Source organism: Mustela erminea, chromosome 4 (genome assembly GCF_009829155.1).
Source record: "Mustela erminea isolate mMusErm1 chromosome 4, mMusErm1.Pri, whole genome shotgun sequence".
Taxonomy (NCBI): Eukaryota; Metazoa; Chordata; class Mammalia; order Carnivora; family Mustelidae; genus Mustela; species Mustela erminea.
Genome location: NC_045617.1, coordinates 116666465 through 116689994, shown reverse-complemented (window position 1 = coordinate 116689994; position 23530 = coordinate 116666465). Strand labels below are relative to the sequence as shown.

The 23530-nt window shown below is 46.7% G+C and overlaps 1 protein-coding gene across 5 annotated transcripts in view; it reads left to right on the top strand.

The window, feature by feature from the left end:
• The window catches only part of PNPLA1 (patatin like phospholipase domain containing 1), a 43474-nt gene that overhangs the window by 8999 nt on the left and 10945 nt on the right, over positions 1–23530 (top strand). For all 5 annotated transcript variants that reach the window (XM_032340488.1, XM_032340487.1, XM_032340485.1 and 2 more), the window contains exons 2-5: positions 14678–14910; positions 16078–16143; positions 17369–17578; positions 19237–19297. In XM_032340488.1, coding sequence (XP_032196379.1) covers positions 14678–14910; positions 16078–16143; positions 17369–17578; positions 19237–19297 — 570 coding nt within the window. The remainder of the gene's footprint in view (positions 1–14677; positions 14911–16077; positions 16144–17368; positions 17579–19236; positions 19298–23530) is intronic.

Below are 23530 nucleotides of genomic sequence, written 5' to 3'. Positions count from 1 at the left end.
TTCACATACCATCCAATTCATCCACTGAAATCACATAATTCAATGGTTTTTGGTATATTCACAAAATGGTGCATCCATGGCCACAATCATTATAGAAGATTTTGATTACCCCCCAAAGAAAGCCCATACACCTTTAGCTGTCACCTTTGAATTCCTGCAAACCACCCCCCAACAAGGGTCTGGAAGTCACTAATCTACTTTCTGTCACTGTAGATTTGTCCAGTCTGGTCATTTCTTACCAATGGGATCCCACAACATGTGGTCTTTTGTGTTCAGCTTCTTTTTATATTTTTAAAAATATTTTTCTTAGATTTTATTTATTTGAGGGGCTCAATCCCAGGACCCCGGGATCATGACCTGAGCTGAAGACAGACACTTAACAGACTGAGCCACCCAGGTATCCGTAGGCATCTTTAAGTAACAGAGTATTTTCAAGTGCACCCATGTTATAGCCTGTGCGACTGTTTCATTCTTTTTATTATTGAATAATATTCTATTGTGTAGCTATCACCCATTTTATTTATCTGTTTGTCATGTGATATACATTCAGGTTGTCTTTGCTTTGGGCTTTTATGAATAACTCTGCTTTAAAACCCTCATGTTATGTTTTTAATACTTATTAATAACTTTTCTTTAATGAAAAGATTGCAAACCTGTCAGAGAGGGCAGTATCATGATTTCCCAAGGACCCATCCTATAACTCCAGTAATTATCAGCATTTACTAGCTGGATTTCAGCCACAGACTCCCTGCCCTGCTTGGCTTTGTTTTGCTTTCTTTCTTTCTTTTTTTGTTTTGTTTTCTAATAATTTTAAGCTCACATGGAAATTGCAGGAAGCCTCACTGGGCTCTGTTTTCCGCGCCAGTGTTCCAGAGCAAGTGTCTCTGCGCAGATAAGGACTGGGAGCCCAAGGAAGCCCAAGGGAACAGGGCTTGTTGAACTGCTCGTAGCCCAGATAGTGAGGGGCAGGCACCTGCTCCCGAAGCTGTTCCCCAGTTCTTCTCAGTGGGTGAGGGGAGTAACCAGCGGACAGAGCTGACATTTAGCTGAGCTCATCAAATGACTTTGTTTCAACCTCTAAAAGTAATTATTTCCCAATACTTCTCACACTGCCTTCCCAACAATGATAACTCTGGCCTCCCCATCCTTGCCCACACCGCCCCAAACACCCAAACCACTAAATAAAATAGTAAAAGGGTGGGGCGCAGGATCAGGGCTGGCTTCGGGAGCTTTTCTTTTCGCTTCCACAGCAGGTAGACTCAGGATGCCTCTGTTCTCTGCCTCTTTGCTCCAGCTGTTCCCTGAGGAATGCGTCCCTGCCTCTCTCCCCATGGAACATCTCCCCTGCCTCCAAAGCCTACCTCAGACGTCACCTCCCCTGAGAGTGAATCCTGATTCCCTTCAGGCACTGAATCCCTTGAGGTCCCACAGTCGGCTCTCTGATAGCGCTTGTCTCACAGGCCAGAATCCCTACGGGAAAGAGCACCTGACTAGGAATCAGAGATTTCTGAGAACCAAAGTGTCCCGTGGCCAGATTATGAGCCTAGCTGGCCACACGCATTGTTTTCATGTGGTCTTTCACAGTAGGATTTGGTAAGGAAGGAGGTGGGGTTCAAGCCAAAACTGGTGTGACCCCAACATCCAAACTTTGTCCACCCCTCCTTTCCCTCTGGTCCCAGGAATCCACTCAGCAGTGAGTGACCTTGGACAAGCCACCTTGAGCTCAGCTCAGTTACTGTACAACGGGGGAGAACAGTGCCTGCCTCCCCCTCTCCACAGCCTCTCCCCTGACAATCACAGTGGTCTCTATGAAGGAGCATTGCAAACTAAGGGACTGATAGTCTAGTTGCTTTGGTTGGGTAGCAGAGGCTTCCACAAGACGGAAGAGCATTGCTCATTCATGTGGTCTTTGCACTCTAGTCCCCCAAGGCCACAACTGACCACAGGGAAGAAAATAGAGACTTTATTCTGGGAAGCCAGGTTTCCATTAAAAATTGCAGGTTCCAGTTACTAAGGGAGAGGAAGAGAATGGATGGTGGGAACAACTAGCATCTCTGCCACAGCCACCATAGTTGGAGATATGGTGGTGATGGAAAAACTCAGTCCCTGTCTGGGACCAAGACCATGACTCCATAATTGCCAGGTCAAGTCCAGTGTGTTGGCTGGGAGGGTCTCATTTCTGAGCCATCAGTAGGCTCCCCCACCCCTCCATGGCACCTGGGGGTGTGAGTGCCTCAGTCTTGCTACTGGGGCCTGGGTGGGGCACCATGACACCCCTTACATCCCCCACCAAAAATGACCTTCTGGTTTTCTCTCGAGAAATATTACCTCCTCCCCAAACACCTTCCCATTGTACTCTACTGTATCTCTTTCCATGATCTCTAGTTTACCCACAGACTCTGTCTGCCTGTCCTAGTGCTTCATGATATATGGTCTTAATTGTTTCAGAAGCTGGGTCTTATTTCATCAGCTAGATTGGGTGAGCCAACTGAGATCTCATGGGTTCCCTGGCTCCACAAACTGCTTGTCCAACAAGAAATGCTTGAAAATTCCTGATGATTGCTGGCCATTGGCAGGTATGATGTTGAATGTATTTCTGCAATTTCTATTTTGGGGTTTATCTGACTCTTAGACAACTTTCTGCACTTATGGGTATGGATATGGATAGAATTTCACAGAAGGAAGGTCAGTGAGTCCAAATTTTTCATTCTACAGATAATTGTATTTAGGCTTTGGGAAAGGAAGTAAGCGCTGAAGGCAGACCTTGTTTAAGCCAGTGGTTTCCAAACTGTGTTCTGAGAAACCCCAAAGTTCTATGGGAAGGAGGGAGGTTGAGGGGCAGGGGAGATAGGGAACAAGAAAAGGACACACACTGAAGCCCCTGGGACCTTCCCCAGCTTCAAAAAGTATAGTCCTGCTATTGTCCATTCTTTTAAAAATTTCATTTAGAGTAAATTTTCCAACAATTTTTTTTTTAAGTTTGAAAGCTGCTGTTTGAATCTAATCTACGTAATGTGCAAAGAAATTAAGGGCCATATTTTGAATGAATTACGGTGATAAAATAGACTATTCATTCATTTGTTCATTCATTCATACTAGGTCCTAGGGATCTAGCAGTGAACGAAACAGCTGTCTGCCCTCATGAAGCTGACCTTGTCTTGGTGAAATCAAGCCCTAAATCATCAAACTCATAGCAAAACATCATCATGCATACTCCAAGGGGAAAATAAAGCAGGAGAAGGGTGTGGTGAACGATTAAGGGATGAAGTTTCAGGTGCAAAGTTCAGGGGAGGCCTCTCCAGGCAGAAGGGAGGGAGGAAGAGTCAGGTGAGCTCAGAGTGTTCCAATGAGAGACCAGTGGCACAAACATGCTTGAATTCTCAGAAAGGAAGGCAAGCTGTCCCTCTGTGCAGGGAATAGGCTTTAAAAGGACCTTGCAAAGTACACAACAGGGCCAGAGGAGCAGCACAACAGGGCCAGAGGAGCAGCACAGGCCCTGCCCCACATACATGTACACAACAGGTCCCAGCACGCCCCCTCCCATGGAGAGAGAGTCAGCTACAGGCGTGTTGGTCTGCCTCCTGCTAATCATAGTGAGTCCTTGGCCAGCCAGTGACCTGCCTTCCCTTGGTTTTCCCATCTCTAACCTAGGCTGGGGTGGGGAGCACATGCTTTGGACATCGTAGTGAGGGACCAAAGAAGTCATGGATGTTACTAGCACAGTGCTTGGCAAATATTAGTCACAAAATAAGTCTTTGGTGAATGAAGGCTGAGTGAATGGATGAACAAGTAAAAAAACCCAAAAACCAAAAAACAAAACAAAACTATCTTGAAATAGAAAAGCATAGATACAGCAGCATTTTTTCAAACTTCACTGAAGAATGTCCTTCGTTGTTAAACTTACTAAAACAAAATGACTAGACTGCAACCTGGTCCAGTTGATATTTTTAATATTCTAACTGTGAGCTCATGGGCACGAGGACTTAGTTTTTGTGGGAATTCTGTGTGATCTGGGCAGTGACCGGACCTACCTGAGCTGGTTGGCCTTGGCCTTAACCTGCCTCCCCCCAACCCCAAGCACCCTAGGGTTATCACCAACTCAGGATCAATTGCCTAAAAGCAGGCAAGGGGCTTTGAATTCTTATGGATGACTTTTTTTTTTCCCCCCACCCAGAGCCCTAGGCAGAAATAAGCTCCTGGCACCTTTCACTGGCCCAGCAGTTAATGTAGCATCCTGGCTTTCAGCAGGGGTCTCAGTGCCCCTCACACAGCCCAGGACCACAGCCTCTATCCCTTCCGGTTTCTGGTTTGATAACCATATCATCAGCTTTCTCTCTCCTGGCGCTGGCTTTCAATTCCTTCATTTGTTCCTCCTCTTTCTTGTGAGTTCAACCATATCTCACGACTTTTATATCAGGCTCTCTGTTGTTGTCGTTGCTATTCCTGAAGCTGGAAAGTTTCCTGGACTGCTGGAGCGGAGTCTCTTCAAACTTCTTTAAAGACAGGAATGAGAACCTCCATTTCCCCCCTCTGCGTGCGTGTGTGCGTATGTGTCCCCGCATGCGTACGTGCTCGCACGCATGCGCATAGGTGTGCGCGCATCCCAGGCGGAACCTGGAGTTCGGTCCTGGGTGCTGGGTGCGCTTTCAGAATCAAAATGTCTTCTTCGGATATCATTCTCAGTTACTTATCTGCCTGAGATGGCAACAGTTCCTGTAAAAAGTCACTCTGCTCTGATTCATGTCTTGGTGTCATGCTATTAACAGCCATTTATCAAGCACCTAGAATGTGCCAGGCACTGTGCTCAACGCCTTGCACGAATCATTTTCTCTAATTCTCTCACAACTCCATGAGGCAGACACTATATTTATACCCATTTTAGAAAGGAGGAAACAGGTATTTAGAGAGATTAGATAACTTGCCAGGGTTTATACAGCAGAGCCAAGACTGAGCTCTCTTAATTTCTACCTCCTCCATCCTCTTAAATCAACGAGTTCAGATGTTGCTTTGCAAGCAACTCGACTGTTTTCCTGCCAAACTCTGTGGCCAAGCAATTATTTGCACATTGCTTAAGAAACTGAGATCCAATGACGTAATAAATGCAAAAGGGACTTTTTAATAAAATGCCATAGAAATCATATCACTACACAGTGATGGTTGGTTGTAATGACCATGTTGAGATTGGCATCTTTTAAGTCGCTCAAAGTAAACATATGCTTTACATGTTTAACCTCTCCAGCCAAGTGGATAAAGGTTCATTTTCCCCAAACAATCCTCTCAAACTCTTAAGGAAGAGAATTGAATGGCAAATCTGGTCAGATGCTGAATGTGTTGGTTGCACCTACAAACAAATTGTTAGAACATTTAGAAAACAACTCATGCAGGGCCCTTCCTGCAATCTGTTTCCCCCAACATCAGCAGGCATTAACTGAGCCCTTCCTGAGTGGCAGGCTCTGTGTGTCTGACAGCTGTGGTCATCTGTGTTTATTGTTTTGTTTTGTTGTTTTTACTTCAGTTATAATAAATGTGTAACTTTGGAGTATTGTTGGATTTACAGAAAGATTGCTGAGCTCATACAGATAGTTTGGCATGTCCTTCAGCCAGCTCCCTCCTAATGTGAGCATCTTCATAACTATGGTACACTTGTCAACACTAAGAAATCAACATTTGCACGTTACTATTCATGATGCATTTCACCAGTTTTTCTACTAACATCCTTTTTCTGTCCCAGGATCTTATCCAGGATCCCTTCCTGCATTTGGTGGCTCATTTCTAAACCCGCTCACTAAATACTAAGATAGTATTGTCTTCCTTGCTTTACTTTGGGAGTAAATTCAGCAAAGATTGGTGAGCTCCATTTCTGATTCTATAGGGCAAACAGGCAAACAAATGATAAACCTCCAAACCTCCTTTGAGTCAGGATTTGACCCATTGCTCCAACTCTGTCCTCATAAAACCACCGCTTAAGGAAAATTCTCCTCCCTAGCTCCAGCTCAGGGCCTTGATAGGGATCAGGATTGGGCTTGACAGAGAAGACTGTTCTGTGGTTTGCTTTCTCACAATTCCAGGTCCAGCTGAGTCACTGAAGGTTTTGCCTTTCTGACCACCATTGGAAAGATTCCTAACAACACAGTAGAAAAGACACTCTTTGATGTCCCTCTCCAGTCCAGTCTTTAAATTTTGTTAAATATTCATTATTAATTTATTCAGCATACCTTCATTTACTGTAGTGTGCTGGGTACTGAATTAAGTGTGGGGGCTGTAATTGGGAACCAAACAAATAGTCTCTGTTTGTGAGATATTAAATAGTTTATTTATTCATTCTTGAATACCTACTAATCGTTGAACACTGGGCGAGGCTATCATGGGAGAGAAGGGTCTTCTTATGCAGGCCCTGTCCTCAAGGGATGCAGCTAGCCAGAGAAACAGGACAGGCCACTCAAGGCAGCCTGAGATAAATGGTGTGGAAAATAATGGGAAAAAGAGGGGGAACGGTGGGAGTGAACAGGGAAGGCTTCAAGGAGGAGGCCCAGATCTTAAGCTGGGCTTAAGGGTGAGGTCTGCATGGTTTGAAAGAAAGAAAGAAGGAAGGAAGGAAAGAAGGGAGGGAGAGAGGGAGGGAGGGAAAGGAGAGGGAAGGGGAGGGGAGGAAGGAAGGAAGGAAGGAAAGAAAGAAAAAGAGAGATGTGTGTAGAAGGGTAATAAGCAGGATTGTGTACTTGTGTTTAACCAAGAGAGATGAGACAGACCGTCCTGAGGAGGGGCTCTGGGTGTGGGGTTAGAAGAGCAAATGTTTGAAGACGTGATTTGGGTTCTGTTGCTCTAAAAAGAGTCTTCCTGTCTGCCAGGGACATCTGAGCCCTAGGAGGTATGCCTAAACTAAGTCCTGAAAAGGCAGATCCCAGGAGCCTTCATGGAACCACCTCTTTGCCTCACAGTGGGAAACAGGCTCTGAGAGACAGAGGGCATGTCCCCAGTGGAGGCAGCCAGCTGTGGTGGAAAGAACACCAGCTTTGGGGCCTTCAGGATGTGGAGGCCTAGCTCTGCTGTTTTCCAGCTGTGTGACCTTGGGCGAGTTACTGATGAGCCTCTGTTTCCTCATCTATGAAGAGATAACCCTCAAGAGAGCATCTTGAAGATGAAATGAGACAGTGAGGCCTCTGAGCCTGGCATAGAGCCAGCACCAGGGAGAAACCAGGAAGTGGTAGCAAACATGGTAAGTTCAGTAAGCAGCGGGGAGGACTAGGACACTGTGGTTTCTAGAGCTTCAGGACTCCTGTGACATAGGTGGAGAGAGATATTGGTAACAGAGCCGACCATCCGAAGTCTCAGACAGCTGGGGCAGTGAGTGTCCCCAGTCAGCAGAAACAAACTTTCATTATCATGGTGTTGGAAGATGGAAGCATGGGTGTTACTCTGTGGTGGCACCCTAACTTGAGCATATCTCGAATGAGGAGATGTTCAGAGATGGCCTTCAGTCTGTAGAGCAGAGACTCGCTTGGAGGTCTCTTGACCACCTTCCCCTCTACCCCCACACAAAATAAAACAAAACAGAAACAGCTTTTAAGACTAGAGAGTGACTAGTTCACAGCTCTTGCATTATTCTGGGGTCCCCTCAGTAGTGAAGGGAGAGTCTGACGGGTAGGACAGGCCAGAGCCTAGAAAGGGGACAATGTTGGTTTCTACCTTGGAGCAGGATCCTGAAGACTTCTGGGCTCACTAAAGAAAAAGAGAGAACAGAGCAGGGGCAATGGCCCTCAGAACATTCTGAGGTTCCAGAGAACCTTCTAGATACATTCCCTCTCTGCCTGATTTATCTCAAGGTGATCAATAGATCCTTCAGTGGAAAGTTGGGGAGATGGTGTCCGGATTCTGGGGGAAAGGCACACAGGGGCTGGGTGAGGCCCCAAGTGCTGGAAAGAGTCCCACTGGTATCTTGATAGGAACCAAGGTGAGGAACAAGTGGGAGGCACTGTTGTTTCCATGGCAAGCTGATATAAACCGATTTGAACTTTTAAAGCCAGTTCTATAGTAAACTCTTAGGGTTAGAAAAAGGTCTGTGTGAAAGATTGTTATCACCCATAGAAGAGTATTGGCTTGGGTTTGTTTTGTTTTGTTTTGTTTTTAGTATTTACTGTAGATCAGAGCTGTTTTTGCCTTTGGCTAAAGCCTATAATGTGCATTCAGAACAGAATAGAAAAATACAAGTTTTCTCATACATTTTTCTTCTAGTTCCTGTTAACATAGACTGTGTGACCTAGGGTCTATCCACCTTGATTCATTTCTCCATCCATCCAACCACACAGCCAGCCAGCTGTGTTTATGGAGCTTTGTATTCATCCTGGGCTTGATTTCTTATCTGCAAAAGGAGAGAATTAGTCTGGTTTCATATTTTGACCTAAGCTTCTAGAATCTTAGTAGTTTCAAGGTGGTGCTTTCAGCAACCACCTTCCTAGGGTGGGATGGGGGCGACTCAACAGGGTCTGAGACCCCACTTGGCTTCAACCTAGAACAGCTCTGCTTTTAGCTGTCTTATGTATTGGATTTCCACTTGTGATTTCTTTGGAACAAGGGCTCCCTGCCCGCTGGCCCAGAAGGTCTTCCCGTGGCAACACTGCTGCTTCAAGCCAAACTATTTTCCAATCAATGGCCCTGCAGTGTGGGGTATGGAAATAAAATGGTGAATAAGCGAAGGTCACTACCCCTCGGGGGCTCACTGTCACTGTGAGGATCAACTGAGAATGTAAGCGTGAAAACCCGCTTTGGGTAAAAGACTGTTGTTAAGATAATAATAATTTTTATTATTATAGTGAAGTTGGGCAGTCAAGATATACCCACAGGGAAATGCAGCCTATAATTCAGCCCGCAATTAGGGACCAGGTAGGAGGAGCAGACTCCCAGGTGCTCCACGCAAGGACTCTGAGAATTGCAGGGCTTTCCTGGGAACGCAGCTCTGCTCGCCGCTGTCTCCCCTGGGGTTGCTGCGACGCCTGCTTAGCGGCCCCCACCCCCCGCCGCGCTTATCGCTCCTGCTGTCGGGGAGCGGGGCTGGCGGCAAGAGGAGGGGGGCGCCAGGCGGTGATTGGCTGAACCAGAGGTTGTTGCTAAGCTACCAGTCCGCGGGAGACTGGGGCCACGTAGTCCCATCCTCCAGGGCACATCTCTCCCCCACCGCACACCCCATCCAGGCACCCTGTGAAGGAGATTCCCCAGCAGTTTAAATTGTCAGCTGCCAAATACCCATCTTTCTAGGATTTTTTTTTTTTTTTCTTTCTCCATTTAGCAGGAGGTCATGTGGAGGAGGGGAAGAGAAGCTGTTTTATTCGCGGATCACCTTGAAGAAGCTGCTTCTCTTTCTGGACCTCAGTGATTCCTGAGGTCCATTCATTTATTCATTATTCATGCAGGCATTCGTGTTGATTAAGTGCCTCCCATGTTTCAGGCACCAAATTAGGAAATACGGACAAAAGGATAAATAAGACAGTGACCATCCTTGCTCTCATGATGCCATGTTGGCAGGGCGGTAGAGGAGATTAGATGCTTAAGCAAATTAATAAGATAATAAGACAAACCTATATCTAATCCCCTTCCTTCCTTTTCTGTGATATTTCTAAGCCCTGCGCCTTTTTCGTACTAAATCTGTAGGGCCCCCCAGGTTGACAAGGGAGGGAGTGCGGACGTTAACAGTGCCTTTACTGCATGACAGCCAGCCTATCACCCCACTACAGTCTGAAGCAGAGGGACATGCTCATCTCTACAGTCCATTTACTGTGCTCTTTTGCATCCCCAAGTAAGCCTAAGCACACCTCAATAAAAATATGGGGCAAGAATCACTGTTTCCTGTTCAGGTGAGAAAGCCAAAAGCCAGAAACATCAAAAAGACTTTTTTTTCCATGGTCACAAGGAAAATTACTGCCGTAACCTGACTGATAGCGAGCACATACTACATGCAGGCGCTTTAAAACAAAACAAAACAAAAACAAAACCCAATCTGCCTCCTAACCACCCACTGAAGGAATTATTATTCCCATTTTATAGGTGGCAAAATTGAGACCAGAAGAAGTTAATTTGACTTGCTGATGATGGCCCAGTTGGTGTGTGGCAAAGCTGGGATTTCAATCATATCCCCTGGCTCCACAGCCTGAGCTTGTTCCGTAAAATGGGTCTGGTCCTAGAAAAGAGTCAAAACTCTCTGAGTGGCTGAGACCTGGAGTGGCTTCCAAATGCCCTTTAAATCTCCTAGTCCGGGATCTTACTTATTTTTCTATTGAAATTCTTGGCACAATAGGCTCATAAACTTGATGCATTGGCCACAGGTACCAACACAGTTGGCCTGGTTATCCATTCATCTATCTGGGATGATCTTGCCTTCAAGCTTTTACTGGGTAATGACATTGAGTAGCTCTTCCCTGTGAACACCTCCATCACTTGCTTTTCCTCCCTGTCAGGTTTTATTGAACAAACACTGGGCACCCACCCAGGGTCATGGGAGGCTTGGTAGGCAAAGGTGAGTATGGTCCATCCTTGCCATCGAGGAACTCCCACCTTATAACAAAGGTTTCTGAAGGGCCTTCCCTAGGCAAAGCACAGTGATAGGACTTAGAGAGGGGAGGACCATAAGGATCTTCCCCCAGAGAATCTTCTTCTTGGCTTAGGAGACAGAGCGCACTTAGATAATAAAAGGTGTGAAAGGAGGTGGGAGGAAGCAGAAGTGTATGTAGCAAGCGTGGGTTGGGGGTGGGAGAGCCAACCTCGAGTCCCCCGTGGTGCTGCTTTTAAATCCCATCTTGCTGTGGTCAGTGTGGGATACTGTGTCTCAGAGCCCGGCAGCCTGCAGCTTGGAAGGAGGCCTTTAAATGGGAGAAGGTGCTGGAAAGTACAGAGATGCATAAAGAAGCAAGCTAAATTTATCCCTTCTCCCAGAACCCAGCAATTGCTATGCTTAACACTTGACTTTCTACCGACAGAGTCTTGTTTAACCAGAAGGTTAGTTGCTTCTCTCTTGGCTGGGAAAAGAGAGAGAAAGAAGGAAGAGACACATTTAAGCATCTGCCTCTGGCTCAGTTCATGATCTCAGGGACCTGGGCTCGAGTCCCGCATCAGGCTCTCTGCTTGGCAGAGAGTCTGCTTCTTCTTTTCCCTCTGTGATTTCTCTCCCAGACACATAAATAAATAATCTTGAAAAAAAAAAAGAAAAAAATAAAGAAAGAAAGAAAGGAAGAAAGAAAAAAGGAAGAGACAAAGAGAGACAGAGAAAGGGGTTGTTGGAGACTCTGAAGACAGAGGCACAGGGAAAGACCTGAAAAGGAGCAAGGAGAGCTAGGGTTAAAGGAGCCTTTGCTCCACAGCCCCAGGGAGCAGCAGGAGAGAATGTGAAGCTGGGTACCTGAGTGGGAGAAGTCAGACAATCTCTTGTCCCCTCCCTCTCTGACTACATGATCCTGGCTAGAGGGCTGCTAATTTCTCGACAGCACCACTTTTTCCAATGGGAATATCCTGGGGATGTCTATACTATTCCTATTGTCTTGGCCACTGCTTTGTCCCTGTCACCCATCACCACTCCTGATGAACTAAGAGCGGACTGTAAATGGATGCTATATAAAAGCCATGATTAAAACAAGCAGTATGAGACAAAATATGCATGCCTTTGACCTAGCATTCTCACCTCTAGGAATTTATCTTGAGTACAATTATTAAGGACATAGAGGAGAAAAAACATTAGCACAAGATTATTCCCTGCAGCATTGTTTAGAAAAGCAAAGAAACAGACTACATAGCCAACCCCTCCTGGGCACCTGCTCAGCAAATAATGGGATAACATTACAATAGCTTTCCATGCTTCTTGTAAATTGGGTTATAAATAGGCACTTATTGATGTGGAAAGACATGATTTAATAGGTTAAAAAAGCAAGTTACAAAATAATATATACAGTATGACTTCATGTAAGTATTCTTATAGGTAAGTAACATATAGTCTAGAAAGACGTAAATGAGATGTTGATCTCTGGTTGAAGGGATTCCAAGACACTTTAATTTTTTTTCTTTTTGCATACCTGCGTTTAAAAAAAAGATTTTATATCTTTATTTGAGACAAAGGGAGAACACAAGCTGGGGGAGAGGGTCAGAGGGAGAGGAAAAGGGAGATGCAGACTCTCTACTGAGCAGGAAGCCTGATGTGGGGCTCGATCCCAGAACCCTGAGATCATGACCTGAGCCAAAGACAGATGCTTAACCCACTGAGCCACCCAGGCGCCCCCATATCTGCATTTTTAAAAATTGTTTTTCTCCCAAGGAACATGTATTTCTTGGCAGTGGGAACAAATCTCCTTCCGTCCATCCTAGCGAGCATCTGCCGTGGGGAGTACAGGTGCAGAGGGATGAGCTGAACCAGGTGCTCCTGGCTCAGAGGCATTGTGGGAAAGGCCACCAACCCATGCAAGGCCACTTAAGCTGCTCATTAAGAATTCCCAAAACGGCGTGTCCCCACCCTGGTTTGACTCCCCATCCTCACTGGTCTGGTGGGGCGAGAACTCAGTGACCCAGCCCCTTGGTATCCAAATGCGCAGTTGCTTCGTAACTACATAATGATGGTGAGTTGGCTATCCGTTTCCCTTGAGGGAAAACACTGTAGGTACAAGTTGGGACACGGTAAAGCTAACCTTGCTAAAATCACACCTTCTCACCTCCCGGGAGCACCCTCCCCTGTAACAGGGTGAAAGCCAAGATGTTATGTTGTCTTACTCAGGTCTGTCCCTACTACACGTAGGCAGTTGTGATTCTGATTGTTGGTGAGGGAGGGTGGGGGGAAAAGACGGTCACCATGGCAACCCAGGCTTTCTCAGACTCTGGGATCAGTCCAAAGTGCAGAGAAAGAAGGTGGGATTTAGAGTCAGAACAAACATCGTCAGGCTGTCTGACCTGGGGCGAGGCACTTAGCTTTTCTCTGCTTCGGTCTCTACATCTGTAAAATGACGGTGAAACTCTTCATCCTACCCATCTCCAGGGTTAAGGAGGAATCATCTGTGAACTGTAAAACACAGAAGAGGAGAACTGCCCTGGCTTTTGTTTGTTTCCAAATTGCTGTGTGTGACTTTGGGCAAATCATTTAACCTCCTGTGCTTCAGCGGCTCTATTTGTAAATGGGAAAATAATGCCCGCGGTGATGACTCTCCAGATATATTGTCAGGCACCCATAAGAATCCCGGAATCTCCATGATGTAAAGAATCTTCACACTTATGCAGGAATCCCTTCCATAAGTTCTCTGGCTTAGGTACTTGTCCCACCTCTGCTTGATTACCTCCAGTGGCAGAGAGCTCATGACTGCATCACTTCCCAAATAACCATCTACATGACATTGCTTGTAAGAGAGTTCTTCAGCATAGGATGTTCTACAGTTAAATATTCATTTAAAAAAGTTAGCAGTCCTTTTCAGAGCTTCTAATTTTGCTGGAGGGCTTGCACAGGGTAGGAGTTAGCAGCAACAGGCAAGGAGCAGGTACAGGCCCAGCTCTAGAAGCCTGTAGTGGAAGGAGTATGGGTTCTGGGGTCACACATTCTAGGTTAAAATCCCACTTTGTTCACTCACCAGGTGGTTGGCCTTGGGCAAGTTGTATTATCTCTCTGAACCTCAGTCTCCTGATCAGTGAAATGAGGCTAGAAATGCCTACCTCATAGTATTGCTATGAGATCCAGCAGGAGAGAAATTCTGTTCAAACTTACGGCCCTAACTTCCCCAGGGGAATTCTGGGTACTGGGTGGGGGACAGGTTACACCTTCCTCTGCAATCCCCTGAGCAACACATCCACCCTCTAAGCCCCACCTGGCACATGTAGGCCCTCATGTGACCTGGCTGTGCTCCCCTCAGAAAGAGGGAGAAGCTGCTTCTCCCTGTCCTGGAGACACCTGCAGCTTGGCCTGGCTTAGCTTGTGCTCCATACCTCTCGGCCTTCTCTCCCTCAGTACTGTGCCAGGGGCTTTAAAGGGAAGATGGAGGCCATGGTTTCAGGACACAGGTCACCCATCCCTGTAGGTGACCTGCCTCAGGGCCAGTCCCCTTTCCCTGCCCACAGATTTGGTGGGCCCCAAGCTGAAGATCACAGTGTGTCCCTTGGTGAAGGCTTTCAATTGTACCAGTGTTTTAATAGGAATCTCATATGAGGCAAAAAAACCTCTGAGGTCCCAAAAGAATGTAGTCTGGTATTAGATTTCCAGGCAAGTTGGGGAAAGACCGTGTGGGGTAGGCAAGTGGTCCTTTGTCTTCAGTCAGGATGGCTGGCTCTAGTTTTGTTTTTGTTTTTTTTTTTTAAGATTTTATTTATTTATCAGACAGAGATCACAAGTAAGCAGAGAGGCAGGCAGAAAGAGAGAGAGGAGGAAGCAGGCTCCCCATGGAGCAGAAAGCCCGATGTGGGGCTCGATCCTAGGACCCTGGGATCATGACCTGAGCTGAAGGCAGAGGCTTTAACCCACTGAGCCACCCAGGCACCCCGGCTGGCTCTAGTTCTGCCATTGATGAGCAATGGCTTAATTCTCCTGTGCTTTGTTTTCCATGTGTGCAGAATGACAGGTTGATCCCTGAGACCAGCCCTGCTTCAGAAGTCTTGGGGTTTCCTCTGTCGGGTATAGGACAAGGCGGAGGGCTGCTGACCTGCCCTCTCTTCTCTGCTTCCTCCACAGATGAGTACCTCAGAGTCCTCAACGTCGGTGTCGCAGAGGTGAAGAAATCCTTCCTGGGGCCCTTGTCGCCATCCTGCAAGATGGTGCAGATGATGCGACAGTTTCTGTACAGGGTCCTGCCCGAGGACTCCTACAAGGCCGCCACAGGGAAGCTCCACGTGTCCCTAACCCGGTTCACAGATGGAGAGAGTGTCGTGGTTTCAGAGTACACATCCAAGGAAGAGCTCATTGAGGCAAGGGACGGGGCCCAGGGTGCAGGGGTGGGGCCCCAGGGTGGGGGCAGGGCCCGGTTATTGTTGTGGAGGAGTGTGGCGGCAGACCAGGGAGTAGATCCCAGTTTGTGGAACCAGCCCTTCATTCTGTACCTTCTTTCCCAATGGCTCTTGATAATAAGACTCAATTATCACCAAATGCGTTATCACATTGGGTGCTCTGTGCACCATTCTGTGCTCATTAATATAAATCTTAGTTGTGAGTTATTATTGTTGGCAAGTGCTGTGGATATGCCCAGTTTTCTTTCAGGACAAAAGTGTTAAGTGGCATGGACTTCCCTCCCATATCCCCACTCCCCTCTTCTCTCCCGAATACAAGACCCTTGCCATGCAGCCTCACAGCCCCACGCTGGGAGCTGGGGGAATGAATGGGCAGTAGGCATGGACACCTCCTCAACTTACCTCATGTCCCTCTGCATTTTTTTAGCACTCAGCTCTTTGAGACTTTTCTCTCCCTTCTACCTCCTGTCAGCTCCTACTCTTACTTCTGCCAACCAGAGCAAACCACATACAAAACAGACCCCTGGACCTTTGTACTTGCCGTGACATCTGCCTGGAAAGCCCTTCCCCCCTTCCCAGCTCACGTCACCTGCTTGACAAAACTAGTCGCTCTGCCTGGGAACTTCCCTTCAACACCTGCCTGTCCCACACTCTCCTGGGTTGGGTGCTCCTCCTTAGAGGCCGCAATGCCCACCATGTTCACCTCTATCCTAGCCCCTGTCACCCTGTGTGCCATCACCTTCTTCCTTACTCTCCCCTGTCGAGCACTCCCAAGTGGGCGCATCTCACTCTCCTTTGGTCCCAGAGCCTGGACCTGGCCACACACACATTAATGGCTGTTGAATTCCGCTGGATTCATGGAGATATGGACCAGAAGGGACCCTGGAGGTCACTGAGGCTGCCTTGTCTCTTTACAGCTAGGACATGGGTCCAGACTACCAAGTAGGTTAACAAGGGCCCACCTCTTTGGGGCCAGGTCAGGAATTGAACTTGGGGCTCAGCTCCCCAGGGCAGTGTCTCCGCCTTGGATTTAAGAAGGACCAGGTTGGTGGTGGCCCAGAGGCCTGCTGGTGAGCCCTCCCCACCCAGCCACAAGAGCCTCACTCTCTGCGGGTTCTCTCCCTACAGGCCCTCTACTGTGGCTGCTTTGTCCCTGTGTACTGTGGTCTCATCCCCCCAACTTACCGTGGCGTGGTGAGTTCTTCAGCATGGGAGAGGGTGAGCAGGGACCCAGGAGTGCCCTATGGCCCACATCTGGGAGAGTAGAGGGGTGGTCTCAGAATTCAGTGGGAAGACCAAGAGTTGGTAACACTCTTGTGTTTTTCTACTTAGAATTTCCAGTAAAGATGGATTTCTGGGGCTTTCAGATGAACTTTCCTTCCATACACTGGGCTTTTCTCTGGGCCCACCAACCCAATACTGAGCCTGGCTAGTCAGGACTCCATAGCCTTGCTGGATTTTCCCGTACTTGACAGAGAGCATAGAATACAGACCCTGTGACATTGGTACCTGGAACCGTAAATGATGGTGACCTTTAAAGTCATCTAGGCTAATGCACTTGAATCACCGGTTGAGGAGGGGGAAGGTCTTGTAAAACAATGCAAGTTCTGATCCCCTAGCCCTGGAGCAGAGCCAGAGACCCTGCCTATCTCCAACCAGCTTTGGCTAGAGTTGCTGGTCCTCAGACCGCGCTCTGAGTAGGCATATCTAACACATGCCCTTTCCTCATTTTATGTAAAAAGAAAATGAGAAAATGAGTCCAGAAATCAGTATTCAGCTAGGAGATGGAGCACATATTGCTTATGTCAGCCGTGTGCTTCCCAGGCACCCCAGAGAGTTAGAACCTCAGAATCTGTGGTCCTTTGTTCACAGCTGAGGCAACAGAAGCCCCAAGAGGGAAGGGCTATGTGGTGGCTGGTGGCCAGACCATGGTTGGGGGTGTTCTGGAATGTGCTGAGGATACCCGACCTCAATAGAGGGAGGCAGTTTGGACTCACAGCGGTCTGGAAGAGGGGATAGTGCCCAACCTGCTCAGATCCACCATGTGTTCACCTTCTAGAAAGACCATGGGAACAGGCTCCATTCCCCCCCGCCCTGCTTTTAGCAGTTGAGTGGCTGAGGAGGGGCAGCTGGGATGGGGAGCTGTGACAGGGGAGCATGTGCTCCTGCCTTATCCAGAGTACGAATGCCCCTCCCTCCCCGGGCTCAGCACCTTCGAGATGGCTGAGGGGAGACAGTGTAAGGACAGAGCCCTGGGCTGGGAATTCAGGGGCCACTGTGGACACACCATGCACCCACCTGGACCTTGGTCTCCAGGCTTGTCCCAAGGGACCCATTTCCTTGGTGGACTCCCTGAAGAGGGAAGAGGACCTCTCTGATCCCATTAGCATTTACGACTTTGCCTCCCCCCGCCCCATAGCGTTACATCGACGGGGGCTTCACGGGCATGCAGCCCTGCTCCTTCTGGACCGATGCCATTACCATCTCCACCTTCAGCGGGCAGCAAGACATCTGCCCCCGGGACTGCCCGGCCATCTTCCATGACTTCCGCATGTTCAACTGCTCCTTCCAGTTCTCCCTGGAGAACATCGCCAGGATGACCCATGCCCTGTTCCCGCCGGACCTACTGGTGAGACAAGGGGCCTGGAAGGAAGGGGAACAGGGGGAAGCTGACAGGGCCTGAGGGAGCCAACAGGATCTATGCAGTTCCATCCGTGCCTCCTTAGACTTCCTCCTACACCTGCATCCTGGATTTGTGGCTAACTAGCTGTGTGACCTTGAATGAGGCCCTTAGGTGCTCCCAGCCTCAATTTTCTCCCCTGTAAAAGGAGATGATGTCAGAACTGCTGATAGGACATTACTGGAACTTTCCCACTCTGACGTGCAATGTAGGCTTCAGCAACCATGGCCCATGGGCCAAATCCAGCCAGTGGCATGTGTTTTGGGTTTTGTTTTCAATTTTATTTATTTTACTTGTTAAAAAATATTTTATTTTATTTTATTTTGATAGACAGCACGAGTGAGGGGGAGGGGCACAGAGAGAGGGAGAAGCAGACTCCCCAATGAGCACTGAGCCAAAAGCCTGACTCGGGGCTCAATCCTAGCACCCTGAGATCATAACCTTTCCAAAACTGCTCTAAAAAAATTAAGTCTACATGTCTTTACAAAATGCATGTCTTTCTTTGGCAAGAAGTGTGATCCTGGGAGTAGGCACCAAGTTTTACTTATTTCTTTGACTACACTCACTATGTCTACAAAGGACTTTGCTTATAGAAGGTTCTCAGCAATTGTTGTTTGAATGATAACTCCTCTAAGCCAGTTTTGTGACTTACAGTCTAATTATTGTTTACAATCCAGCATCTGCCTTACACTAATTTATTGGTAAAGAGTATGACTATTTACTCTCATAAAAGCAATCCACCAACAGGCAGTTCAAGAAAGACAGAATAAATACATTGTATTCATGAGAGCCTCTCGAACTTGACTTTCTGCTCACCATCAGGGCTCGACTTTCATTCTCAAGGTGGTTTGTTTTTATATAGACTGTGAGCTCAGAATGGGCTCTCCATTTTTAGATAGTTGTAGAAGTAGGAGAAAGAGAGGGAAAAGAAGAGGAAGAAGGAAAAGGAGGATGAGAAGGAAGAGGGAAGAAGAAGAAGATGGAGGAGGAGGAGGAGGAGGAGGAGGAGGAGGAGGGGGAGGGGGAGGGGGAGAGGGAGGGGGAGGAGGAGGGGGAAGGGGAGGACAAGAATGGGAAGAAGAGACAGAGACTATCTGTGGTGTTCAAAACCCCAAATATTACTCTCTGGCCCTTTATGGAAAAGCTTTGTGAGCAATATCTCATGTAACCCCCTAGCATCCTTTGCAATAGATACGACCACTGTTCCCATTTTACAGGTGAAGAAACTGAGGCCGTGAGAGGTTACAGCCATAGAGCCGCACAGCTAGAAAGTAACAGCACTGGGATTTAAACTCGGCTCTTCATATGGCCCTCGTGCACCTTTTCTGGTTCTACTACAAACGTCTCACCCTCTCCTGCCCAGGGGAAGCTGATGATCAGCTGTAAATGATTTAACACATTAATGACCCGCCACATTAGTGGACACAAGATCATAACTGCTCCCCACTTCTTAGCAGATAGTGAGGGATGAGACACTGGATGGGTTCATTTTAAAAATCCATTAAAATAAAGCTCAAAGGCAATGAAAGGAGCTGCTCTGGGGGAGGGGACCTCCACTCTCTCCATTGCTGCAGCCTTTGTCATTGTCCTGCTCTCCCCCCTTGCAGATCCTGCACAACTATTACTACCGAGGGTATGAAGACACCGTTTCTTACTTGAGGCGACTGAGTAAGTACGAGGTGGGGTCATTCTCTGGACAAGGTTGGGGGATGGGAGGAAGGATGGAAGAAATGTGGGTTCTGGAGGCAAGTAGGCCATGATTCTGGAGGCAAGTAGGCCATGATTCTGGAGGCAAGTAGGCCATGATTCTCATCCCCCTTGGCTGTGTGAACTCAGGGAAATCACCTGCCCTCTCTGTCTTGGTTCCTAATCTGTAAAAAAGGTAAATCTTGGTTCCTGACACCTACTAACTGTGTGATCTTGAACCAGGGATTCATCTCCTGGGACCTCGGTTTTCTCATCTGTATAATAGGGCTGATCATGGAACCACCTCAGAATTTTATTCCTGGACCCAGTCAATCCAGCCCACTGACCCTCTGATCTAGGAGACAGGGCCCTCCTCTCGCCTTTCTGCTAGACAGACTCCTCCTGACCCTGACTCTACTTGAACAGCTCCCCACCTCCTACACATTTACATGGGTGACAGCTATGAAAATTAAGCTCCAAGTGCCCTAAAGGGGGACCACATGAGGAGTGTCAGTGGGGGGTAGGGATGGGGTCTCACCTATGGTCTCAGGAAGAGGAGGAGCTGGCAAGGGCCTGAGGTCCTTTCCACATATTCCTTACCTCAGGAGACCCCTCTGCACCTGGCTGCCTGGTTACCAAATGTCCCTGTCTCTCCCCTAGAACTTCTTTCTCTTCCTCTCAGGGCAAGCCCGGGGTGGGGGTGTAGTGGGTGGGTAAGTTACAAAGTGCCTTGCTTTAGCATCTCTGGTCTCTCTCAGCTCCGTTTCATGCTTCCCCACCCTTCCCCCCTTAGTTGATGTGGACGTCGTTGTATAAATGACAGTCTTCAACCCAAGGGTGAGACTCTAATAGGAGCATTTCAGCATCTGCTGAAGAATCAGGGCAATGTATGGAGGATGGTGGGTTTTTCCAGGGCCCTAGAATCACTCCAAGCAGGAACGGACCCAACTCATAAGGAAGAAGATGTCTCTTGCTGGCTATCAGCTATTTTCGATTCCTCTCCCAAATTGCCAGTGTTTGCATGGCTCTCAGTGCAGGTTCCTTCAGCCCCACCCTTAAATCCTCTTGGGTTTGGTAGGACTGGATTTTCCTCTCGGCACCAGATGCAAGCAGAAGGTATGACGCATCCTGAGAAATTGCGGCTGGTGCCCAGAGCCACACTCTTAATTCCCACCTGCCATCTGGGAACAGAAAAACGGGAGTCCGCTCCAGCCTCCCACCCTACTGCTTTCTGGATGGGGGTCAGCTCCGGCAGAAGGCCACACCTGCAAGATGTCACCCTGAATTCTTCAGCTCACATCCTGGCATCCCCCTTTTCTGCCCTTCTCAGGACTCACATCTGCCTAATTATTCCTGCTGCCGGGCGAGCTTCCCTCTCCACCCTTGGCCTCCCCAGGCAGCAGCCTCCTGCCAAAGGGAAGGGCACTGCTTGCTGGTATGCTTGAAAATCCACATTCCCCACACAGACATGTGGATGTGGGCGTTGAGTGAGGTTGGAGCTCAAAGGATGTCATGTCTAAAATTATCCATCTGGCATCCAGGCGTGCCTGGCCAGAGCTTCTTTCCTACCCCCTTCCCTCCCTTCCCTTCCTCCCTTCCTCCCTCTCCCCACTTCCTTCCTTCCTTCCTGGCATTCTTCCTTCTCTTGCCTCCTTCCTCGCTCACACAATTTGTTAAGTTCCCGCTCTCTCACTTTCTCACACACACACACACACACACACACACACACACACACCTGTGAAGTCAACACCACAATCAAGAGAGTGAACCATTATCCATCATGCCCAAAGTTGTCTTCATGATCCTTTGTGACCCTTCCCACTTTCCCTCAGTGCCCCCAATTTACTTTCTGTCATTCTAGAAATTTCCAGTATGGACTTACAGTATGGGCTTGATTTTGTCTGCATTCTTTCACTCAGTATAATCATGCTGAGATTCATCATGTTATTGCGTGTATAAATAGTTCATTCCTTTTTACATTCCACTCCATCTATGAAAACCCCACAGTTCATTTCTCCACTCACCCATTAATGGACATCTAGTTTGCATCCAGCTTGAGCTATTATGTATAAAGTTCCTTTGAATACTCATGGAGTCTTTGTATGAACCTATGCTTTCCTTTCTCTTGAGTAAATACTGAGGAGTGGAATGTCTAGATGGTATGGTGGATGTACATTTAATCTATACTTATGTAATATACAATTATATATATATATAATTCAAGCAGAACACATAACATAAAATTTACCATCTTAACCAGTTTTTAAAGATTTTTTATTTTTAAGTGATCTCTACACCTCATATGGAGCTCAAACTCACAACGCTGAGTTCAAGAGTTTAACGCTCTTTCAACTGAGCCAGCCAAGTGTTCCACCATCTTAACCATTTTTAAGTGTACAGTTCAGTTGTGTTAAGTATATTTACACTGTACAACCAATCTCCAGGACTTTTTTCTCTTGTAAAACTGAGACTCTATACCCATCACTCAGTGATTCCATCTTTCTCCTTCTCCTAGGCCCTGGCTACCACCACTCTATTTTCTACTTCTAGGAGATGGACTACTTCAGATACCTCATATCAATGGAATCACACAGTACTTGACTTTTTGTGACTGGTGTATTTCGCTATCATAATGTCCTCCAGGTTTATCCATTTTGTAGCATGTGACATACACCTGTGTGCATACTGCATTTTCTTTACCGAAAAACAATTTGAATTGTTTCTTCTTCTTAGCACAAGTTTCCAAATGTCTTATTTTTCAATTCTTTGGGATATATACTAAGGGCATATACTCAGAAGGTATGTTTAACTTTTTAAGAAACTGCCAAATTGTTTTTTGAAGTGGTTGTACCATTTTACTTTCTCATCAGCAATGCATAAGAGTTCCAGTTTCTTCATATTATCACCAACACTTGAAATGGTCAGTCTTCCTAATTACAGCCATGTGAATAGTTGTGTGATGGCATGTGATTATAATTTTAATTTGTATTTACTTAATGACTAATAATGTTGAGCATCTTTTCATATGCTTATTTGCCATCTATATATCATCTTTGTTGAAGGGTTCAAATCTTTTGATCATTTCCCACCCAGACGTATAATAAGCTTTATTTTTAAGAATAATTTTAGGGTGCCTGGGTGGCTCAGTGGGTTGAGCCACTGCCTTCGGCTCAAGTCATGATCTCAGGGTCCTGGGATCGAGTCCCGCATCGGGCTCTCTGCTCGGCGGGGAGCCTGCTTCCTCCTCTCTCTCTCTGTCTACTTGTGATCTCTGTCTGTCAAATAAATAAATAAAATCTTAAAAAAAAAAAGAATAATTTTAGATTTACCGAAAAAAATGTGAAAATAGCATGAAGAGCTTCTATGTACTCCACATTCCATATTATTATGTCTCATATTTGTTAGAAGTTATAGTATGGTACGTAGAAAATTTGGTACATAGTTTAGTGTAGTGTTGACAATTAATGTACTAATGTTGGTTATTATTAACTGAAGTCTGTATATTCAGATTTCCTTTGGCCATTGAGAGCTCTTTCAGTGGGCTCTTATTTATTTATTTATTTTTAAAAGGTTTTATTTATTTATTTGACAGAGAGAGATCAGGAGCAGGCAGAGAGAGAAGGGGAAGCAGGGTCCCCGCTGAGCAGAAACCCCGGTGCTGGGCTTGATCCCAGGACCCTGAGATCATGACTTGAGCCGAAGGCAGAGGTTTAACCCATTGAGCCACCCATGCACCCTTCAGTGGGCTCTTTTGCCCAGCTTAAAAATTGAGTCGTTTTCTTATTTAAGAGCTTTTATGTATTCTTGATAAATGCCCTTTATCTGAAATATGATTTGCAAATATTTTCTCTTGGTCTGTGATTTCTTTTTTCAGTTCTTTAACAGTCTCCTAAAAAGGAGTTTTTAATTTTGATGGGGCCCATATTATTAATTTGCTTCCTTTATGGATAATGCTTTTGGTGTCTTATCTAAGAAATCTTTGCTTTACTCAAGATCACAAAAAAATTTTTCCTGTTTTCTTCTAGAAGTTTTATAGCTTTTTGTTTTTTCATTGTGTCTATATTTCATTTTGAGTTAATTTTTTAATATGGTTCAAGAAATAAAACAAAGCTTTTTTTTCCTTTTTATTTAGATGACTACCTGTTCCAGCATTGTTTGTTTAAAAGGCTATGCTTTTTCTGTTGAGTAAAGTCAGTTGTCTCTGTATGTCACGGG